The sequence below is a fragment of the Sylvia atricapilla genome, chromosome 25 (genome assembly GCF_009819655.1).
Source record: "Sylvia atricapilla isolate bSylAtr1 chromosome 25, bSylAtr1.pri, whole genome shotgun sequence".
In the NCBI taxonomy this organism is placed as follows: Eukaryota; Metazoa; Chordata; class Aves; order Passeriformes; family Sylviidae; genus Sylvia; species Sylvia atricapilla.
This window is the reverse complement of record NC_089164.1, coordinates 1,228,632-1,247,499: the sequence shown is the minus strand read 5'-3', so window position 1 is coordinate 1,247,499 and position 18,868 is coordinate 1,228,632. Positions and strand designations below refer to the sequence as shown.

Below are 18,868 nucleotides of genomic sequence, written 5' to 3'. Positions count from 1 at the left end.
GCTCCAGGGCTTCTCCATCTCCTGCCTGCGCACCTCCAGGTAAGACAATTCCCAGTGCTGCTCCTGGAGACTGGGCTGGAGCTTCTGTGCAGCCCCAGCAGGCTCTGAGCGCAGGAAATGAAATCAGATTAAACCTGGAGGTGTGCAAGGATGGGAGGAGGCAGAGGAGTGAAATAGGGGAGTTTTGGGTTTGGGGCAGGGGCAGTGAGGGGACCCTCATCTCCAGGAGGAAAGCAGGAACGGGGAGGTTATGGAATTTTGGGAGGGTTCAGGCTCGTGAATGACCCTGGGTAACACAGAGAGGGCTCCTACAGATCCCCAGGGGCTCCAGGTGAGTGCAAACTGCACTTGAACCCCGTTTTGTAAAGCAGTTTGGTTTGACTGACTTGTGAGCTTTACAGACTCGGGCAGTATTTGCACAGAACTGATGGGAAATTTTGCTGAGATATTTCTCCCTCTCCCTGAGGGGAATTCATTGTTAGGGGACTGTACTGCTGACTCCAGCAGGATTTCATCGGACTGGGAATTGACTTCCAAGAGATTTATTGCTACAAATAAAGCGTTCTGCACCGTAAGTTTCCAGAAAAAAAAAAAAATACATTCATCTCCTGCTCCTTCTTCTCCTCTCCTGTGACTGCAGGAGCTGCTCAGGGATGGAGAAATCAGACCTGTGCAGACAGCCGAGTATAAAAACCCACAAAATACCCCTGTGCTCTCCCCACAGAGCCCGGCCCAGGGAGGGGACGTGGGGACATCTGTGGGGGCTCCGGGCAGGGATGGAGACGTCAGCCCTGGGGCTGGGGAGGATGAGGAATTGTGCTGCTGTCCTTGGGTCACTCCTCACTGCTGCTCTCGTCGTGGCTGTCCACAGTAAGTGAGGGATATCCATCGGGATAAACCCAGCTCCCCCGAAGGAAAACCCTCTCCTGGCTTTTGCAAGACTTGGGCTCCTTCTCTTTTCCTCCTCGCCTTTGCCTTTCCAGGGCTCTGTGAATCCTTGTGAGCAGAATCCATCGTCCTTTGCCTTTCTTTTTTTATTTATTTTTTTTTCTTTTTTTCCCCAGACCTAAAACCATTTCAGCCGAAAAAGCGCAATAATTTAAACTATCAAATTATTAATAATTACTGCAAATGATAAAACATTAAATTATTAATTGACTGTTAATTGAGGTATTACTGATAAATATTTTAAATTTATTAATAGTAAATAAATTCATTATTATGAAATTTATTTAGAAATTTATTAATATAAAATAAAATAAAATAAAATAAAATAAAATAAATGTGGAGAAGAAACTCTCCACCTGGACTTTGTGTCCCACTGCTCAATCCTCGATGAGGAGCAGCACCAGGGGGGTGAATCTCCTCCAGATCCCTGCCAACCACAGGCTGCACTTCTCTTTCCTTCTGCCTCCCAGGAGCTTTGGGGGCACTGAGGCTTTTCCCTGGAGGTGACTCAGGGTGAAGGCGCCGTGTTTTTGCTGCCATCACTTTCCTGACCGTCTCTCTCTCTCTCTGTGTGTGTGTGTGAAAAACGAGATTCACTTTTTGGTAGATTTTAAGAAATAGGTTTTAATAAAAAGATAAGACAATTAGGAGATAAGGAAAAAAGCAAAGTACGGCCGGCCGGGTGACTTGGCATTTAGCCAAGTCCACAAATTGCTATTTTATAGGCTTTCTTTAAATACCCTTTCTGTTGTATCAGTCTGTTGAATATTCCTATTTTTCCATAAACTAGTTTCCATATTCCAGGGACTGTTTTGCATGGCCCCACCTTGGGTCTGCCTTTTTAGAGCTGTGTGTTTCTGGGCTGTGTCTTCATCATCACCTCCAGCTCGGGCCTTGGTCCGTGCTTCCTTCAGATGGGAGATGCTGATAGTTGGTGTATCAATAGCAGGGTTTTCTTTACATGTTCACTGGGTGTTATCCCGGCCAAACAGTTTAAGCAATTACTCTATCACTACTACCACTCTGCCGAATTTTCTTTACTAACAGCAGAAATAAAAACTTACACCCTTACCCCAAAGTTATTAATCATAGAGCACACATCTTGCGAAAAGCCAACTTTATAATGGTCCTTTATAACACGTGTGTGTGTGTGTGGGCAGGTGTGTGCCCCGCTCCGCCGCGCTCCCCGTCCGCAGAGCCCCGGCAGCATCTGCACGGCTCCGAGATGTTCCCTGTGGGCCACAGGCTGGAGCTGGTCTGTCGCCCGGGCTTCGGGAGAAAGGCTCACAGCACCAACGTGCTCACCTGCGGGCCCGGCGGGGCGTGGCGGGGCTCCATGGACATCTGCACGGGTGAGTGTGGCCGGGGTGGCCCTGCTGCCCTGAGGTGTCCCTGCTCCTTTGGAGTGTCCCCTGCTCCTCTGGGAGGTGTCCCTGCTGCCCTGAGGTGTCCCTGCTCCTCTGGGATGTGTCCCTGCTCCCCTGGGTAATGGCCCTTCTCCTCTGGGATATATCCCTGCTCCTCTGGGAGGTGTCCCCGCTCCTCTGGGAGGTGTCCCTGCTCCCATGGGTGATGGCCCTTCTCCTCTGGGATATATCCCTGCTCCTCTGGGAGATGGCCCTGCTCCTCTGGGAGGTGTCCCTGCTCCCCTGAGGTGTCCCCTGCTCCCCTGGGAGGTGGCCCTGCTCCCCTGGGTGATGACCTGCTCCTCTGGGTGATGGTCCTGCTCCTCTGGGATATGTCCCTGCTCCTCTGGGAGGTGTCCCCTGCTCCCCTGGGTGATGACCTGCTCCTCTGGGTGATGGTCCTGCTCCCCTGGGAGATGTCCCTGCTCCTCTGGGTGATGGTCCTGCTCCCCTGGGAGATGTCCCTGCTCCTCTGGAGTGTCCCTGCTCCCATGGGAGGTGACCCTGCTCCCATGGGAGGTGTCCCCGCCCTTGGGGTACCACAAGGTGATCCTCAGGGTCCCTCCCCAGCCCAAAGTGGTTCTTTTTCCCCTGGGTTCTGGGGGTTTGTTTTCAGTTCGCTGTCAGCTCCTCCTGTCCCAAGGGAGCGCTGGGGATGGTGGAGGGGAAGGGAAGCACCAGGTTTGTTCCTCTGGGTGCTGGCAGTGATGGCAGGAGCTGAAATCAGCTCTGGGGCTGACCCCAAGGATGTCCTTCTGCTCGGGCTTTTTGAACTCTGGTGTTTCTAAAAGCGTTTGAGCTGCAGGGGGAGAATCCTTCAGCCGGGAGGAGACTCTGCCCCAGGTCACCGCCAGCCCCAGAGGGACCGCCAGGCAGCTCTGGCCAGCGCCGTCAATCTCAGAGCAACCTCGGGCTGCAGGGGGGATCTGGAGCTCCCTGATCCATTCCCCGGCTCAGATCTGGGGGAATCTTTGGCTTTCCTGCCGAGATCTGAGCTGGGAGCTGAGAGGAGCCCTGTTGTCCGCAGCCAAGTCGTGCAGCTACCCCGGGGAGCCGGACAACGGCAGACTGGTGCTGCCTGCGAGCCTCACTTTTGGCTCCTCTGTCAACTTCACCTGCAACCCCGGGTAAGCCAAGAGCCACAGGGCTTCTGCCTCCCCAGCAGGCTCCCAAAATTCGCTTTCCAGCCCTGAATTGCAGACCCTGACCGAAATAGCTTTTAAGCTTTCCTTTGAGAGGTTTAAGACTGACTGTGTCTTAATCTCCTAGTTTGAGGCAGTTTCTTCCCAAACTTCACCCTCCTGGCTCTTTCCAAACCATTCCCGAGGTTTCAGCGTCTTTTTGAAGGGAAGGGTGTGAATGCTGAGCTCCGAGCTGTAAGCGGTTGATAGAGTATGTGCTTTTCCTTAGAAATGTGTCATTTTTTATATTGAATTTTGGCAAAAGCCAACGTGTCCTTGAGAAAACGGCACCAATGGCCAATTTCTGATCTCCTGGAATTGTGACAAAGGAGCCCAGACCTTCCTGGTGGTGGTGTGGACACCAGGACTGAGTCTGTGGAGGGATTCCCTCTCCCCTGTCTCACACAGGTACAGACTGATCGGACCCTCTGAGATTCAGTGTGTGATTACAAATGATGTTCTGAGGTGGAACAAAGATATTCCCATCTGCCAGGGTAAGCAGAGTTCCCTAATTATCCATTCTTTAATTATCTGGGATGTGGCTGGGGCTGGATAAAGGAGCTGTTGTGTTGCTCTGCTGAGGGTTTTGGCATTTCAGTGCCCAGTGGAGCCTGGGAAGACATTTCAAATCTGTGTTTCCCTTCCTGCAGAAATGTTCATTCACTCTCTGGGAGTGATGCAGCTACATTTGAGCCTGAGATATCCCAAATCCACCCAGGGTCTGGTGCAGCTCCTCAAGACCTGCCTTTGATTTCTGCCACCTCCTGTCTCCACCTTTTTCTGGCCAGATCTTTGGTTTAAAACGCACTCAATTTTTTTTTTTTCTCTCCTTCTTCCTTCTCGTGCTGATCCTCCCCTCCTTCCGCAGCGATTCTCTGTGAGCCCCCTCCAGAAATAGCCAATGGGCAGCACAACGGGATGGACAAGGATCAATTTGAGTATGGGGATTCTGTCACCTACCGGTGCCACAGCCCCAGGAGGGGACAGAGACCTTTCTCCCTGGTGGGAGAGGCCTCAATTTTCTGCACAACCGAAGATAACCTGAAGGGTGTGTGGAACAGCCCAGCTCCGGAATGCAAAGGTGAGCTGTTCCCACATCCCAGCCCCAGCTCCTGCTCTGCTGTTTCCTCCCTTGGAGCCTCCTGTCTCCTTCATCCTGCTGGAGTGGAACCACTTTGTGCAGATGGGACCTTCCCTTTGGCTGCTGTGACAGGAATTAGGGTCTCCCCTCCCGTCAGCAGGGACGTGGGAGTGGGGTTTACTGTGCTCACAGGGCAGCTGCTGTAAAACAGAACAAAGAATTCCCAGACCTGCTCCTCTGTGTTCTCTTTACGCTTTGCCTTCAAACCCCCCTGCTGTAACACGGGGCAAGATGTTCAAACCCACCGTGTCACCCCCCGGCTGTCCTGGCCCTTTTCAGCCCTTTTGGTGGCAAAAGGAGACGGGGATTTGTAGCCTTGGTTCTGTGCCTGAGGTGTTGTGGTTTTCTGAAATTCTTTTTCCAGGGAATTTTCTGTAAACAAAAAAAGAGTTTTTTGTAGCTGTATTTTGTTATTCATTCCTTTCCCCAGGAGGGACTTCTCCTTGATGTCCCTCTGCTCTGACCAATGGCAGTGAAGAGGTTTTTCCTTCGTTTCACCAATCAGATTGGTCTGTGTAGAGTAGTATAAAAGGGAGACACATCCCAAAAATAAAGCAGTCATTTTCAGCCTCCTGAAGTCAGAGTCTGTGTCGTCGTGGTGTTAAAAAGCATCAGAGATTTTTTTCAAAACCCTCACCTGCCCTCTGGAGCCTGACTGCTGATTGTCTCTGTGCTTCCCCCGGCACAGTGGTGACCTGTGAGCAGCCCAGAGTGAAGGATGGGAGGCTGCTGAGCAGGTACCAGCTCCACTACACCTTTGGGGACACCGTGTTCTTCGAGTGTGACTCTCACTACAGCCTCAGCGGCAGCAGCACCTCCACCTGCATGGACAACGGGCTCTGGGAGCCGCCCCTGCCCCTCTGCCAGCGCAGTGAGTGTGCAGGGACAGCCCCTGGGACCCCCCTCCCTGCTCTAGAGCATCCCCTGGGTTGGAAATGATGGGTTGTCACAGCAGTGAAAGTCACCGCGCAGTCCAAAATCCCGAGTCCTGGGATGGGATTGGATTGGGAGAGACCTTAAAGCTCATCCCACTCACCCCTGCCATGGGCAGGGACACCTTTCACCATCCCAGGTTGCTCCAAGCCCTGTCCAGCCTCTCCTTGGACACTTCCAGGGTTGGAGCAGCCACAGCTGCTCTGGGCATCGCTCTCCCAGAGAAGAATTTCTTCCCAATATCTGATGGAAACCCAACTTCCTTCGTCTTGAAACCCTTCCCCCTTGTTCTGGCACCCCATGCCCTCGTGAATACCCTCTCTTCAGGAAAAAAAAAAAAAAATGTATATCTTCATTTGCCTCCTTTGCATTCCCTCTTTACCCCTCCCGAACCTGGGTGATTCAGTGCCCCTCAGGATGAACAATGTGAGCCCAGGGGTTTTACCCAAATTCCCCCCATCCCTGGGATGCGCCACTGGCCCTGACTTGGTGTCACGCCCCAGGCAGCTGCGATGACCCCCCCGACGTGAGGAATGCAGTGAAAGCCCGGCTGGCTGGGAACCTGTTCCCTGTGGACACCGTGGTCACCTACGAGTGCCAGCAGGGCCACCAGTTCAGCACGGGGGAAGCCACCTGGAACATCAGCTGCCTGCAGGGTTTTGTGTGGAGTGAACGCCCACCTCCGTGTCAAAGTGAGTGCCTGGGGCTTACCGCGGGCTGCCAGGACGTGTGAAAGGAGCTGCAGTGGGGTGGGGACTGCCTGGGGGACAGGGGATGCCCCAGGGGCTTTGCTGACTCTGGAATTCCTTTATTTATTCTCCAGCTGCAGAGTTCACTTTGCTTAATTTGCCAGTTCTGCTTTCCTGTCCCTTGACCCTCTGCAAAACATCCCTTGTGGTCTTGAGGGTGCACCACAAACATTCCACCCCCAGGAAAGCCCAGGGATGCTTTTGGGGCAGATTTTAATGCCACGATGTGTCCGTGTCCTACAAGACACCCATCCTTGTCTTCACAACCGATTTTGGCTCTGCCATGGGTTTCACCCTCGCTGATGTTTCGCCTTTCCCAGGAATTCCTTGCCCAGATCCACACATCCCAAATGGAAAGCCCTTCAACTCATGGTCAATGAAGCAGGGTTATGAGTACCAGGACAGTCTGCGAGTGATGTGCACTGAAGGATTTGTTTTCAAGAACTATGACAGCAGGACCATCATCCTGACATGTGGCAGCGATGGTTCCTGGTATCCAGCAGTGCCAGAGTGCATCCCAGGTGGGGCAGAGCGCATCCCAGGTGGGGCAGAGCTCATCCCAGGTGGGGCAGAGCGCATCCCAGGTGGGGCAGAGCGCATCCCAGGTGGGGCAGAGCGCATCCCAGGTGGGGCAGAGCGCATCCCAGGTGGGGCAGAGTGCATCCCAGGTGGGGCAGAGCACATCCCAGGTGGGGCAGAGCGCAGGGATGATCATCATCAGGATTTTCCTCCACTCCAGGTGGCCCCAGATCTACTTCTCCGGGGTTAAAGTGGCATGTGCAGGCAGCAAAAGATCCAGATGGAGACAGGGCAGGGTTTGGGCAGGGCTGAGCTGTTTACAGGGGTGCAAGGGTGGCGTGTTGGAAGCTTCTAGAAGCTTGGGAGGTTGCTGAGAAGCCCTGGGAGACGTTTACCCAGCTGGAAGGGGATGTGGTTTGTGTTTGGGGCTGCTTTGCTGACACGAGGCTGGAGAGCAGAGGATGTTCCCAAAGCATTTCCCCTGTCAGGAGAAAAGGAGTGTAAATAACTGACACTGCCCCAACTCCTGACCCAGCACCACAGCAACATCCACAAAAGCTCAGGGAAAACCTTGCCAGGAGGGAAAAACCCGCTCCACCTCCCGGGGCAGCCAGCATTAGAGCATGAACAATTCCCAAAACTGACCCTTTAGGGTTATAGCCTGAGACCTGCACCTGGGGATGGTCACTTCTCTGCCCAGCGTTCAGATCTGTGGGTAGCTCTCCTCCACAGAAAGCGTGACTGGAGTTCTCCTTGGCAACACACAACATCCTTCCTTGTCCCTTATTTCCAGAACAACGTTGCCCAAAGCCTGACATCCCTCATGGCAAAGAGGTGGAAAAACACAGGAGTGACTACAGGGTGGGGACCCAGGTGACGCTGGAGTGTGAGGAAGGCTTTCGCCTCCGGGGCCCTGAGACCATCACCTGTGGGGCTGATCTGAGCTGGGAGCCTCAACTGCCCTTCTGTGACAGAGGTACGTGTGACACAGGGGACAGGAGATCTCCCGCCACCTCTGGGTGATCTGCCTGCTCCTGGGGACACCAGCTGAGCCACGTGTCTCCTGCCCAGAGCTGGAATTAGAGGCATTAAGGTTGGAAAATGCCACCAACGTCATCAGGTCCAGGCTTTGATTGAGTCCCACCGTGGCCCCCAGTGCCACGTCCAGGTGTTTCCTGAACACTTCCAGCAGTGGGGAGGCCACCACTGGAAATATCCTGATATTCCCAGAGCCCTGAGCTGGTGTAAGAGGCCAGCATCCAGAATCCAGGCAGCAGCTCCTTGTGAATTTGCCTCACACCCACCACGGAGTGAACTTTGTGCTGGTTTCACAGAAATGTTTTTGGTTCTCACCTGAGGGTGATAAGTGCACGTGTCCCTTCATCAAGTCCCTTTATTCCACAGGGTGTGGGCCCCCTCCAGAAATCCCCTTTGGGCAACACTCTGCTGGTGTGAGCCGATGGTTCCCTTATGGCTTCAAGGTGACCTACAGCTGTGCAGAGGGGCTGTCACTTGTGGGGAACGAGACCCTCTACTGCACCTCCGAGGACGGGGAGAACCTGGAGTGGAGTGGACCTGCCCCAGAGTGCAAGGGTGAGTGCTTTGGGGTCAGGATATGGGGTCAGGGCTTGGAGTCAGGGTTTAGGGTCAGGTAATGGGGTCAGGGTTTAGGGTCAGGGTATGGGGTCAGGACATGAGGTCAGGGTATGGGGTTAAAGTTTGAGATCAGGGTATGGGGTCAGGGTTTGGGATCAGGGTTTGGGATCAGGGTAGGGGGTCAGGGATCATGGTTTGGGGTCAGAGTATGGGGTCAGGGTTTGGGATGAGGGTATGGGACCCACCCAGGAGTGTCAGACCCCAGTTCTCCTCCCCGGGGCCGGCAGGGGCTGGGCAGGAGCGGCTGTGCCCAGGCCCTGCTGTCCCCAGAGGCCAGTCCCAGCTCTGCTCTGTCCCCAGCCGTTCGGTGTCCCAGGCCCGTGGTGCACAGGGGCACGGTGAGCCCACAGACGTTCACCTTTCCCTACGGGCTGCTCCTGCACTTCTCCTGTGACAAAGGCTTCGGGCTGCGTGGGGCTGCCCAGAGCCAGTGCCAGGCTGATGGCACCTGGGACCCGCCCGTGCCCACCTGCCAGCCAGGTGAGTGCCAGCCCTGCCCTGCCCTGCAGCTCTGCTGGGTCACAGGGGGAGTTTTCAGGGTGTTTTCTCCTCCATCCCCTCCCAGTATTTGATTTTTTTGTCTGCATTTCCGCTCCAGTTCTCTGCCCCCAGCCCAGGCAGGAGGATATTGAGGTTATTGAGGATCACTACAACAAGCAGTCGTATGAGGTGAATGAAACAGTGACCTTCTCCTGCACACGTGATGGGCACTTAAGGAAAGGCTTCAAAACCACCTGCTCAGCTGATGGCACCTGGACACCACCCCCCACCTGTGTAAGCACCACCAGCTGCTCCATTTTTCCTCTTTCTTTCCCAATTTTCCTGTTTCTTGCCCCATTTTCCCTCTTTTTTTTAGCCCATTTTTCCTATTTCTTAGCCCATTTTTGCTGTTTCTTGTCACAATTTTCCTGTTTCTTGCTCCATTTTTCTTGTTTATTGCCCTATTTTTCCTGTCTCAGCCCATTTATGGCCTGGAATAGCTTTGCTCCTGCTCCACAAGGGCAGTTGCTTTGTCACCCTGCACTGGAGTCTCACTCTGCCTTTGTTTTGGTTCTTTTAAAGAGGAAGTCCGATGTGTGTGAGAGGGTTCTTCAAAACAAAGCAGCTTTCCAGTGTGGGATTCCTCTGTCAGATCTGAAAACCCTGCTGGAGGTGCAGAAACTCTACCTGGAGATCCAGAAGCTTGAAAAAGAGCTAAAAATCACCACCTACAGCTGACTGGTGGCCCAGAGGTTGTAAGAACCATCCTCCGTGTCTTGGATCACTGAGGATTTTTTTATGACTTTATAATTCGTGCTAATGCTGAAGTAGCCAGGACAAAAATTTACCAATTTGTCCACAGATTTGGCCACATGAGGAGCCGAAGTGACTCGTGAGTAATTCTTCAGGGCTCACCAGGCTGAGTTTGTAGATCACTTTATGCCTTTTAAAGCTTCACATTTAGCTCTGTTTGCCTCACTGGCAGTGCACGGTTAAGGAGGAACTGAGTGGAAAGTGAGTTTTGGGGGTACAAAGGGGCATGAACGTGGTGAGAGTCACTCCCCTCCAGCTGCTGCACCTCTCCAGTGGTCCCAGTGCTGCCCAGTTCATCCACACTGCACTCATTAGTGGGAACAACCCCCTCACTGCCTAATTACCTTTCTTGTGACCAGGAAACCCTCAAAACCTCTGTCCTAGCAAAGCAGCAATGCCAGATTTCCTTCCCAAGCAGCACAGACAGGTCCGTGGCAGTGCCACATCTCCGTGGACAAAATAACAGCGTACAGGAAGAAATGGTTGGGTTTTAAATTGTTGTTTTTTTTTTTTTTTCTGCAACATCCAGTGAAGGGGATGTGTGGGCCACGTGTCTTGTGATGGGACCAGATGTTATAATAAAGCTGCAATTGGAATGACAGCTCTGCCTGGGTTTTGATGATCTGTCCTTTCTGTAGTAATGGGAAGTCTTTATATATCGTAATGAAGTGTATATAATATATAAAGTAATAGATAAATATTTAATATTATTCATAAAACACTTATATAAAAACTATATATTTATATAAATAGGTAACAAATGTATTTTAATATTTATTTATTTTATTATATACTTTATATATTATATCTTTTCTAGATATAATTTTTATTTATTTTTATTTATTTTATTATATCTAAATATATAAAACCAGGTTTATTTCTAGTGTATGTGAACAGGCAGCTCCATGAGGTGCTGTACCATGAGTGCAGGGATGTGGGGGCTGTTTTCACAGCACAGGTGGGGTTTAAACGTGCTTCAGACACGAGGCCAGGCCGCTGCAGAGGGGTTTGTAAATCTGTAAAACACTGTTGGAACTCTGGAAAATAAGAAAACGCACAAAACACCTCCATTCCCTCTGTGCCCAGGGCATTCCCCCTGCCCTGCTCATCCCAGCCGGGGAGCTCAGGGCTGGGGGTGGTGTCAGTGGCGCGTCCCCAACTTCCCACTGCTGCTTCCCCTTCCCTGGCGGGCCCCCGGGGGACAGGATCCCTCCTGCCCAGGGCAGCTCCCAGCTCACACCATGCCCGGGCTGCTGGGGCCAGGGCAGCTCCTGGCAGCGATGGCTCTGCTGCTGCAGCCGGCGGGGACTCAAAGTGAGTATCCTGCCCTCCATCCTTGGGCTCTGCTCCCCTTCCTCCTCCGGCTCTGCTCCTCTCCCTCCTCCGAGGCTCTGCTCCCCTCCATCCCCGGGCTCTGCTCCTCTCCATCCCCGGGCTCTGCTCCCCTCCATCCCCGGGCTCTGCTCCTCTCCATCCCCGGGCTCTGCTCCCCTCCATCCCCGGGCTCTGCTCCTCTCCCTCCTCCGGGGCTCTGCTCCTCTCCATCCCCGGGCTCTGCTCCTCTCCATCCCCGGGCTCTGCTCCCCTCCATCCCGGGCTCTGCTCCCCTCCATCCCCGGGCTCTGCTCCTGTCCCTCCTCCGGATCTGCTCCCCTCCATCCCCGGGCTCTGCTCCTCTCCATCCCCGGGCTCTGCTCCCCTCCATCCCGGGCTCTGCTCCCCTCCATCCCCCGAGCTCTGCTCCTCTCCATCCCCGGGCTCTGCTCCCCTCCATCCCAGGCTCTGCTCCCCTCCATCCCCGGGCTCTGCTCCTCTCCATTCCCCGGCTCTGCTCCTCTCCATCCCCGGGCTCTGCTCCTCTCCATTCCCCGGCTCTGCTCCTCTCCATCCCCGGGCTCTGCTCCCCTCCATCCCGGGCTCTGCTCCCCTCCATCCGGGCTCTGCTCCTCTCCATCCCCGGGCTCTGCTCCTCTCCATCCCCGGCTCTGCTCCTCTCCATTCCCCGGCTCTGCTCCTCTCCATCCCCGGGCTCTGCTCCTCTCCATCCCTGGGCTCTGCTCCTCTCCATTCCCCGGCTCTGCTCCTCTCCATCCCCGGGCTCTGCTCCTCTCCATCCCCGGGCTCTGCTCCTCTCCCTCCTCCGGCTCTGCTCCTCTCCATCCCGGGCTCTGCTCCTCTCCATCCCCGGGCTCTGCTCCTCTCCATCCCCGGGCTCTGCTCCCCTCCATCCCCGGGCTCTGCTCCCCTCCATCCCCGGGCTCTGCTCCTGTCCATCCCGGGGCTCTGCTCCTCTCCCTCCTCCGGCTCTGCTCCTCTCCATCCCCAGGCTCTGCTCCTCTCCATCCCGGGCTCTGCTCCTCTCCATCCCCGGGCTCTGCTCCCCTCCATCCCGGGCTCTGCTCCTGTCCCTCCTCCGGGGCTCTGCTCCTCTCCATCCCCAGGCTCTGCTCCTCTCCATTCCCGGGCTCTGCTCCCCTCCATCCCCGGGCTCTGCTCCTGTCCCTCCTCCGGCTCTGCTCCTCTCCATCCCCGGGCTCTGCTCCCCTCCATCCCCGGGCTCTGCTCCTCTCCATCCCGGGCTCTGCTCCTCTCCATCCCGGGCTCTGCTCCTCTCCATCCCGGGCTCTGCTCCCCTCCATCCCCCGGCTCTGCTCCTCTCCATCCCGGGCTCTGCTCCTCTCCATCCCCGGGCTCTGCTCCTCTCCATCCCGGGCTCTGCTCCTCTCCATCCCCGGGCTCTGCTCCTCTCCATCCCGGGCTCTGCTCCTCTCCATCCCCGGGCTCTGCTCCTCTCCATCCCCGGGCTCTGCTCCTCTCCATCCCCGGGCTCTGCTCCTCTCCATCCCCGGGATCTGCTCCTCTCCATCCCGGGCTCTGCTCCTCTCCATCCCCGGCTCTGCTCCTCTCCATCCCCGGGCTCTGCTCCTCTCCATCCCCGGGCTCTGCTCCTCTCCATCCCAGGCTCTGCTCCCCTCCATCCCCGGGATCTGCTCATCTCTCTCCTCCGGCTCTGCTCCTCTCCATCCCCGAGATCTGCTCATCTCTCTCCTCCGGCTCTCCTGGGGCTCTGTTTTCCTTTCCCGAGGGCTTTGGGAAGAGCTGATGGAGCCTCGCAGTGCCCGGAGGGGCTCCAGGAAGACTGGAGAGAAGCTATTCACCAGGAAGGAGTGACCGGGAAAGGGGAATGGGAATACGGTCAATAAGGGCGGGTTTCGATGGATATTGCGGAGGAATTCCTCCCTGGCAGGGTGGGCAGACCCTGGCACTGCCCAGAGCACCTGTGGCTGCCCCTGGATCCCTGGCAGTGCCCAAGGCCAGGTCGGACATTGGGGCTTGGAGCACCTGGGACAGTGGAAAGGATCCCTGCCATGGCAGCGGTGGCACTGGGTGGGGTTTAATGTCCCTTCCATCCCAACTTCACTGTCCCTTCCACGGTTCTCTGGGTGGTTCTGTGATCCCTCCGCCCTGGGGCAGCCCCAGAGCTGGCCAAGGCCGGGGCTCGGCCAGGCGGCCCCAGGCTGACCCCAGGACTGCAGAAGTGCAAATGTGCTGAGCACTGAATGTCTCCGGGAAGGGGAATAAGCTGCAGTTTCTGTCTGGAAGTTGGGGGTTCAGTTTAACCCAGACCTTTCCAGAAACTTCTCCGGGGTGCAGAGCCCGTCCCAGCCCCTCCCTGCACCAGTGCACACCGGCTCTATTCCTAGTCTTTATTGCTTTTACTCCCTGATGCTTCTCGGCTCATTTCCCAAAGCCAAACATCGCTAATGAGGTGCCAGTAATTAATCTGGGGCTGCAGGAGACACAAACAAGGTAATTTCCAAGGTATTTTCCATGGAGATGGCACCAAGGGCAGCATCGGTGGCACTGCCCTGGCACGGTGCAGGTGTGGGAAGCTGCAGCACCTGGGTGTGAAGAACCAGGGTGTCCAAAGATGTTTTTAACTCTGCCTTGGTGACCTGCCAGGCGGGAAGAAATCCCAGTTAGAGCCGCTGGAGTTTTGTTTTCTCTGTTATTTGTGATAAACGCCCAAATATTTCTCATGGGAGACACGGAAAGAGAAGTTCGTTGTTGGGACATCAGTGATGTGACAGAGGTTGTACAGTTGTTGTAAAGCCTCCTTTTTTTCGGGGCTGCACCCCGGAGTCACCCACCTGAGCTGAGTCCCTTGTGCCCGAGCAAGTGCTCCCAGGGAAGGGCAGAAAAGGTTTTTGTGTGGGAGGGAACCCTACGGGCTCGGGGTCCTAGTGGTGTCTGCTCGGGGTGTTTGTTAACCCCCAAACCCCCGCCTCAATCCCTGCATTTAACAAACAGCTTTTTCACACACACAGAGCCGCCGTGACACCCCTGAAAAAACACTTATTGGGGTTTTTTTTTGTTTTGATCAGTGTTGGTTTTTTGTTTGTTTTGGTTGGTTGGGTTTTTTTGGTGATCCACAGAGGTTCAGTGCCCCGTCCCTCACATCGCCCACGGGCAGCTGAGTCCTGCGGGGAACTTCACCTACGGCAGCAAAGCCACGGTGCAGTGCGAGCCCGGCTTCATGCCCCAGGGCGGCCGCAGCACGGTCACCTGCGCCTCCTTCGGCAAGTGGTACCCAGGGAATCCCTCCTGCGTGCCAGGTAAGCTCAGCCCGCCCTCCAGCATTCGGCTGCTCCCATTCCCAAAAAAGCGCTTGGAGCGGGGGTTGGAGGGTGGGCATGGCCAGGAGCGCTGCTGGGGCTCCCGTTCCTGCAGGGGACACCCGCGAGGTACCAAAAATAGAGATTCTCACTCAGTTCACATCCTCTGGTGGATTTTCCCCCGCTGTTTTTCCCTTTCGCCTCAGCCACGCTCCGGGGCGCTGCTGTCCCTCACTTATTTGGGGGGTTTTCCATCAGAGAAACGCTGCCAGCGCTGAGGGGCTGTGCTGTCCCTTGCTCTGTGTCCCCTGCTCTGTCCCCGGGGTAGTGCTGAGCGTCTGTGCTGTCCCCTGCTCTGTGTCCCCTGCTCTGTCCCCGGGGTAGCGCTGAGCGTCTGTGCTGTCCCCGGGGCAGGGCTCAGGGTCTGTGCTGTCCCCTGCTCTGTCCCCTGCTCTGTCCCCGGGGTAGCGCTGAGGGTCTGTGCTGTCCCCTGCTCTGTCCTTTACTCTGTCCCCAGGGCAGGGCTCAGGGTCTGTGCTGTCCCCTGCTCTGTCCCCGGGGCAGGGCTCAGGGTCTGTGCTGTCCCCTGCTCTGTCCCCCGCTCTGTCCCCAGGGCAGTGTCGCTACCCTCCCTCTGTGGAGTTCGCCGAGCTGAATCTCCACCGCGACCAGCAGCAGCTCGAGTTCCGTCCTGGGAGCACGGTGAGCTATTCCTGCCGGCCTGGCTTCTCCCCGATCCCCGGAGCGAGCCCCACCATCACCTGCCTCCAGAACTACACCTGGTCCCCGGCGCCGAGGCTCTGCCGGAGTGAGTAATCGCTTCCTTTGCTTTGCCAAGGAACCATCCCTGCAATGACACGGCTCCGGAGCCGTCGGCTCTGCCCGGCAATAATTCTGCCGCTCAAAGGGTGGCGTGGCTGGGAAGGGAAAGCTGCCGCTGGTTCCTGGCGGCTCCGGCCAGGATGCAGGGATGCAGGCAGGGACGCGCCGCGCCCTCAGCACGGTTTCTGGCTGATGCCAGGGCTCTCGCATCCCTCTGCATTCCAGGAGGAATGGTTGTTGGGCTGTAATTCCCACCCCTGAGCCTGCCAGCTCTGGTTAGGGGGGTCCAGCAGCGCTGCCTGGCACCAGGGCTGGGGGTCCCTCCGTGCAAATCCCTCCTCTGTGACTGTGCCGCTCCCCAGAGGCGCTGTGCCCCAGCCCGGTGATCCCCCACGGCAGCGAGGTCAGCCCCCGGAGAGCCGAGTACACCGTCGGGGTGCAGGTGGACTTCCAGTGTGACCACGGCTACGTGCTCAGGGGCAGCCACAGGGCCCAGTGCTGGTCTGGAGGGATGTGGAAACCCCCCGTGCCCTACTGTGCCCGCGGTGAGTGGGGACAGCGCCAGCGGGGCCGGGAATCCCATCCCTGGGGAGGGACAATGGGCCGGGAATTCCATCCATGGGGAGGGACAGTGGGGTCGGGAATACCATCCCTGGGGAGGGACAGCGGGGCCGGGAATTCCATCCATGGGGAGAGACAGCAGGGAGAAAATCCTGCGAGGTGTCAGGAGAAGGTGCCCACGTCACAGCTTTGAAGGGTTTTAGCATTTCCATCCACTGCCAAAACTGCGATGGATGAAATGTGTTGATTAATGGGACTTGCAGGCACTTCTCAAAGGATTCTTCAAGCGGTTTATGGTACTCAGCATTCCCTGAGCTGGCTCAGGAGCAGGATCGTTTCTCAGGGAAGAGAGGAGGGGATGAGGAAGGGGCTGAAGGGGAGGGCACGGGTGCTGCAGGTGCCGAGGGTTGGGTCAGACTGGGAGCACTGGTACAGCCGGGGCCAAAGCTGGCCAGAGGAAAGGAGGGCAGTGAGGAGAGCGACATTTGAGCACGGAGAACCAGCCCCTCCTGGCGCCTCCCCGCGGTCTGCCCCTCTAAAGGAACGGGGAAAACCCGACTTTTCCCTTCACTCTCCCAGTCTGTGACCCCCCTCCCAACATCGCCCACGGGCAGCACTCTGCCCCGGGGGCAAAGGATTTGCCCTACGGCTCTGAGGTGAAGTACAGCTGTGTGGAGGGGCTGTCCCTCATCGGGGACGAGTCCATCTACTGCACCTCCCAGGACGGGGAGAACCTGACATGGAGTGGACCTGCCCCGGAGTGCAGGGGTGAGTGCTTTGGGGTCAGGGTGTGGGGTCAGGGTTTGGGGTGAGTGCTTTGGGGTCGGGGTTTGGGGTCAGGGTATGGGGTGAGTGCTTTGGGGTCGGGGTTTGGGGCCAGGGTATGGGGTGAGTGCTTCAGGGTCAGGGTGTGGGGCCAGGGTGTGGGGTCAGGGTGTGGGGCCAGAAAACAGGATCACGGTATGAGATCAAGGTACAGGATCAGGGTTTGGGATCAGGGTATAGGGTCAGGGTATGAGGTCAAGGTTTAGGATCAAGGTATGGGATCAGGGTTTGGGATCAGGGTATGGGACCCACCCAGAAGTGTCAGACCCCAGTTCTCCTCCCCGGGGCCGTCAGGGGCTGGGCAGGAGCGGCTGTGCCCAGGCCCTGCTGTCCCCAGAGGCCAGTCCCAGCTCTGCTCTGTCCCCAGCCGTTCGGTGTCCCAGGCCCGTGGTGCACAGGGGCACGGTGAGCCCACAGACGTTCACCTTTCCCTACGGGCTGCTCCTGCACTTCTCCTGTGACAAAGGCTTCGGGCTGCGTGGGGCTGCCCAGAGCCAGTGCCAGGCTGATGGCACCTGGGACCCGCCCGTGCCCACCTGCCAGCCAGGTGAGTCAGCACCTTCTCCTCCATCTCCTCCTCCTTGATTTTTAATGGGCATTTTCCTTTCAGTTCAGCGTCCTAAATCCCCACAGTGGCAAGATGTAGTGATTAACTAAGAAATTGTGGTATGGGGTGATGGAGACTGTGCCCTTCTGCTGCAAATCTGATGGGAATTTGGGGGTGATCCCAAAATCTCCCTGCTCAGCCCGTGGGCCCTGGGGCAGAGCAGAGGGCTTGGGGTGCAGCACTGCCTGGCTCTGTCTGTCCCTGGGCTTTCCTGAGTCCTTCCCCTCCTTTCAGAAGAAACAACCTTCCCAAAGCTGGTGTTTTCCAGGAAATAGGTGAGGTTTTATGGACAGCTGTGTGTAAAGGAGGCTCTAAGACAGGCCAGTGACTTTCCCTTCCCTCATTGCCACACGGCCACGCCCGTGGTGGGGACACCTGGATGCCAGGAAACAGCAAATCCATAAGGAATTCACAGCACCCGGCAGGGGCTGCCCTGACCTTCCCCCTCCTGAAGAGAAGGATTTTCACATTTGACTTCCCAGCTCCACAATTTTCAGTTCCTCTGCACTGCCTTAACCTTCCCAAACTTCTCTCTGACCTCTGCTGAGCCGCCCTCAGCCCCGGGTTTTCCTTTCAGTTCAGTGCCTACAACCACGAGTGCCCTATGGCAGGGTGAGGAGCCCTTTGGGGGGTAAAACCTGGTACCAGATCAACGAGACTGTCACCTTGGAGTGCCAGCCTGGCTACCAGCTGCTGGACAACGGGATGGTGCCTTTGGAAGATGCCTGGACAGCCACCTGCTTGCCTGGCGGCAGCTGGACACCGCTGCCCAAGTGTGTGAGTGCCACAGGATTACAGAGCGGTTTGGGTTGGGGGGAAGGCTCGAGGATGATCCAGTTCCACCCCTGTCCTGGTCTGACCTTTCCAGGCGCTCGGAGCCCCGGGGTGCTGAGCCTGGCTGAGTCCCTGGGTGGGTGCTGCCTGATTCCTGACATGGGAACTGTTTAAACTGCTCAAAATCTTTTCATTTCTGGTCCTAAGGAGGACACAGCCCCCGAGCAGCTGAGCAGCTGAGGAGTGGGTGGCTCTGCCTCTGCTGCAGCCCATCCTCACAGACCGTCCCGGGCTTTGTTTTCCTGTTTAACAGATGAAAGAAGGTGATGCTGATGTCTGTCAAGAGGTTCATTATATTAAATCGACCTTTGAATGCGGTGTGCCCGTAGAAGAAGTGAAAAGTCTGCTGGAAATACAGAAACTGTTCCTGGAGATTAAAAAACTAGAGCTGGAACTAGAAAATTGAAATGAAGCCGGACCCCTGTAACTCTCACCTTTCCTTCGGTGAACTCACAGTCTGGCAGTCACAGCATCTCTAGGAAGGCTCTGGGTTTTTTATGGTTTATGTTTTCATGCCTGGAGCCAGGAAATTAATCCCCCGTGCATGGCAGGCTCCTTTGGCAGTGCTGGACGCCACAGCAGGGAGCGGGCTCTGCTCTAACCTACAAGCTTGATTTGCTCTTTAACTCATTAGTTGTTTGACATTTTGTATTAGGAAGCATAGAAAGAGATTAAATTCCTCTTTTTAAAGTCACTGTCTTAACTGTGGTGAGCTGAGGCAGATGGGAGAGAAGTCCAGGAACGCTGAGATGAGTCCAGAGCTGGCTCTGACGGTCT

The 18,868-nt window shown here is 56.1% G+C and overlaps 1 protein-coding gene across 1 annotated transcript; it reads left to right on the top strand.

The window, feature by feature from the left end:
- The first annotated feature begins 11,042 nt into the window (after positions 1–11,042).
- LOC136371603 (membrane cofactor protein-like) lies at positions 11,043–18,785 on the top strand. Its single transcript, XM_066335787.1, has 8 exons — positions 11,043–11,140; positions 14,263–14,442; positions 15,056–15,250; positions 15,627–15,809; positions 16,405–16,593; positions 17,018–17,197; positions 17,835–18,034; positions 18,345–18,785. The coding sequence occupies exons 1-8, from the start codon at positions 11,068–11,070 to the stop codon at positions 18,495–18,497; spliced, it is 1,353 nt and encodes a 450-aa protein (XP_066191884.1). The 5' UTR covers positions 11,043–11,067; the 3' UTR covers positions 18,498–18,785.
- Positions 18,786–18,868: the final 83 nt, after the last annotated feature.

Bases quoted from the DNA above. Each gene is read 5' to 3' on its own strand.
- LOC136371603 (XM_066335787.1), top strand. From the start codon at position 11,068: ATGCCCGGGCTGCTGGGGCCAGGGCAGCTCCTGGCAGCGATGGCTCTG. The intron at 11,141-14,262 runs GTGAGTATCCTG...GGTGATCCACAG, and splicing joins GCAGCCGGCGGGGACTCAAA to AGGTTCAGTGCCCCGTCCCT. The intron at 16,594-17,017 runs GTGAGTGCTTTG...CTCTGTCCCCAG, and splicing joins ACCTGCCCCGGAGTGCAGGG to CCGTTCGGTGTCCCAGGCCC.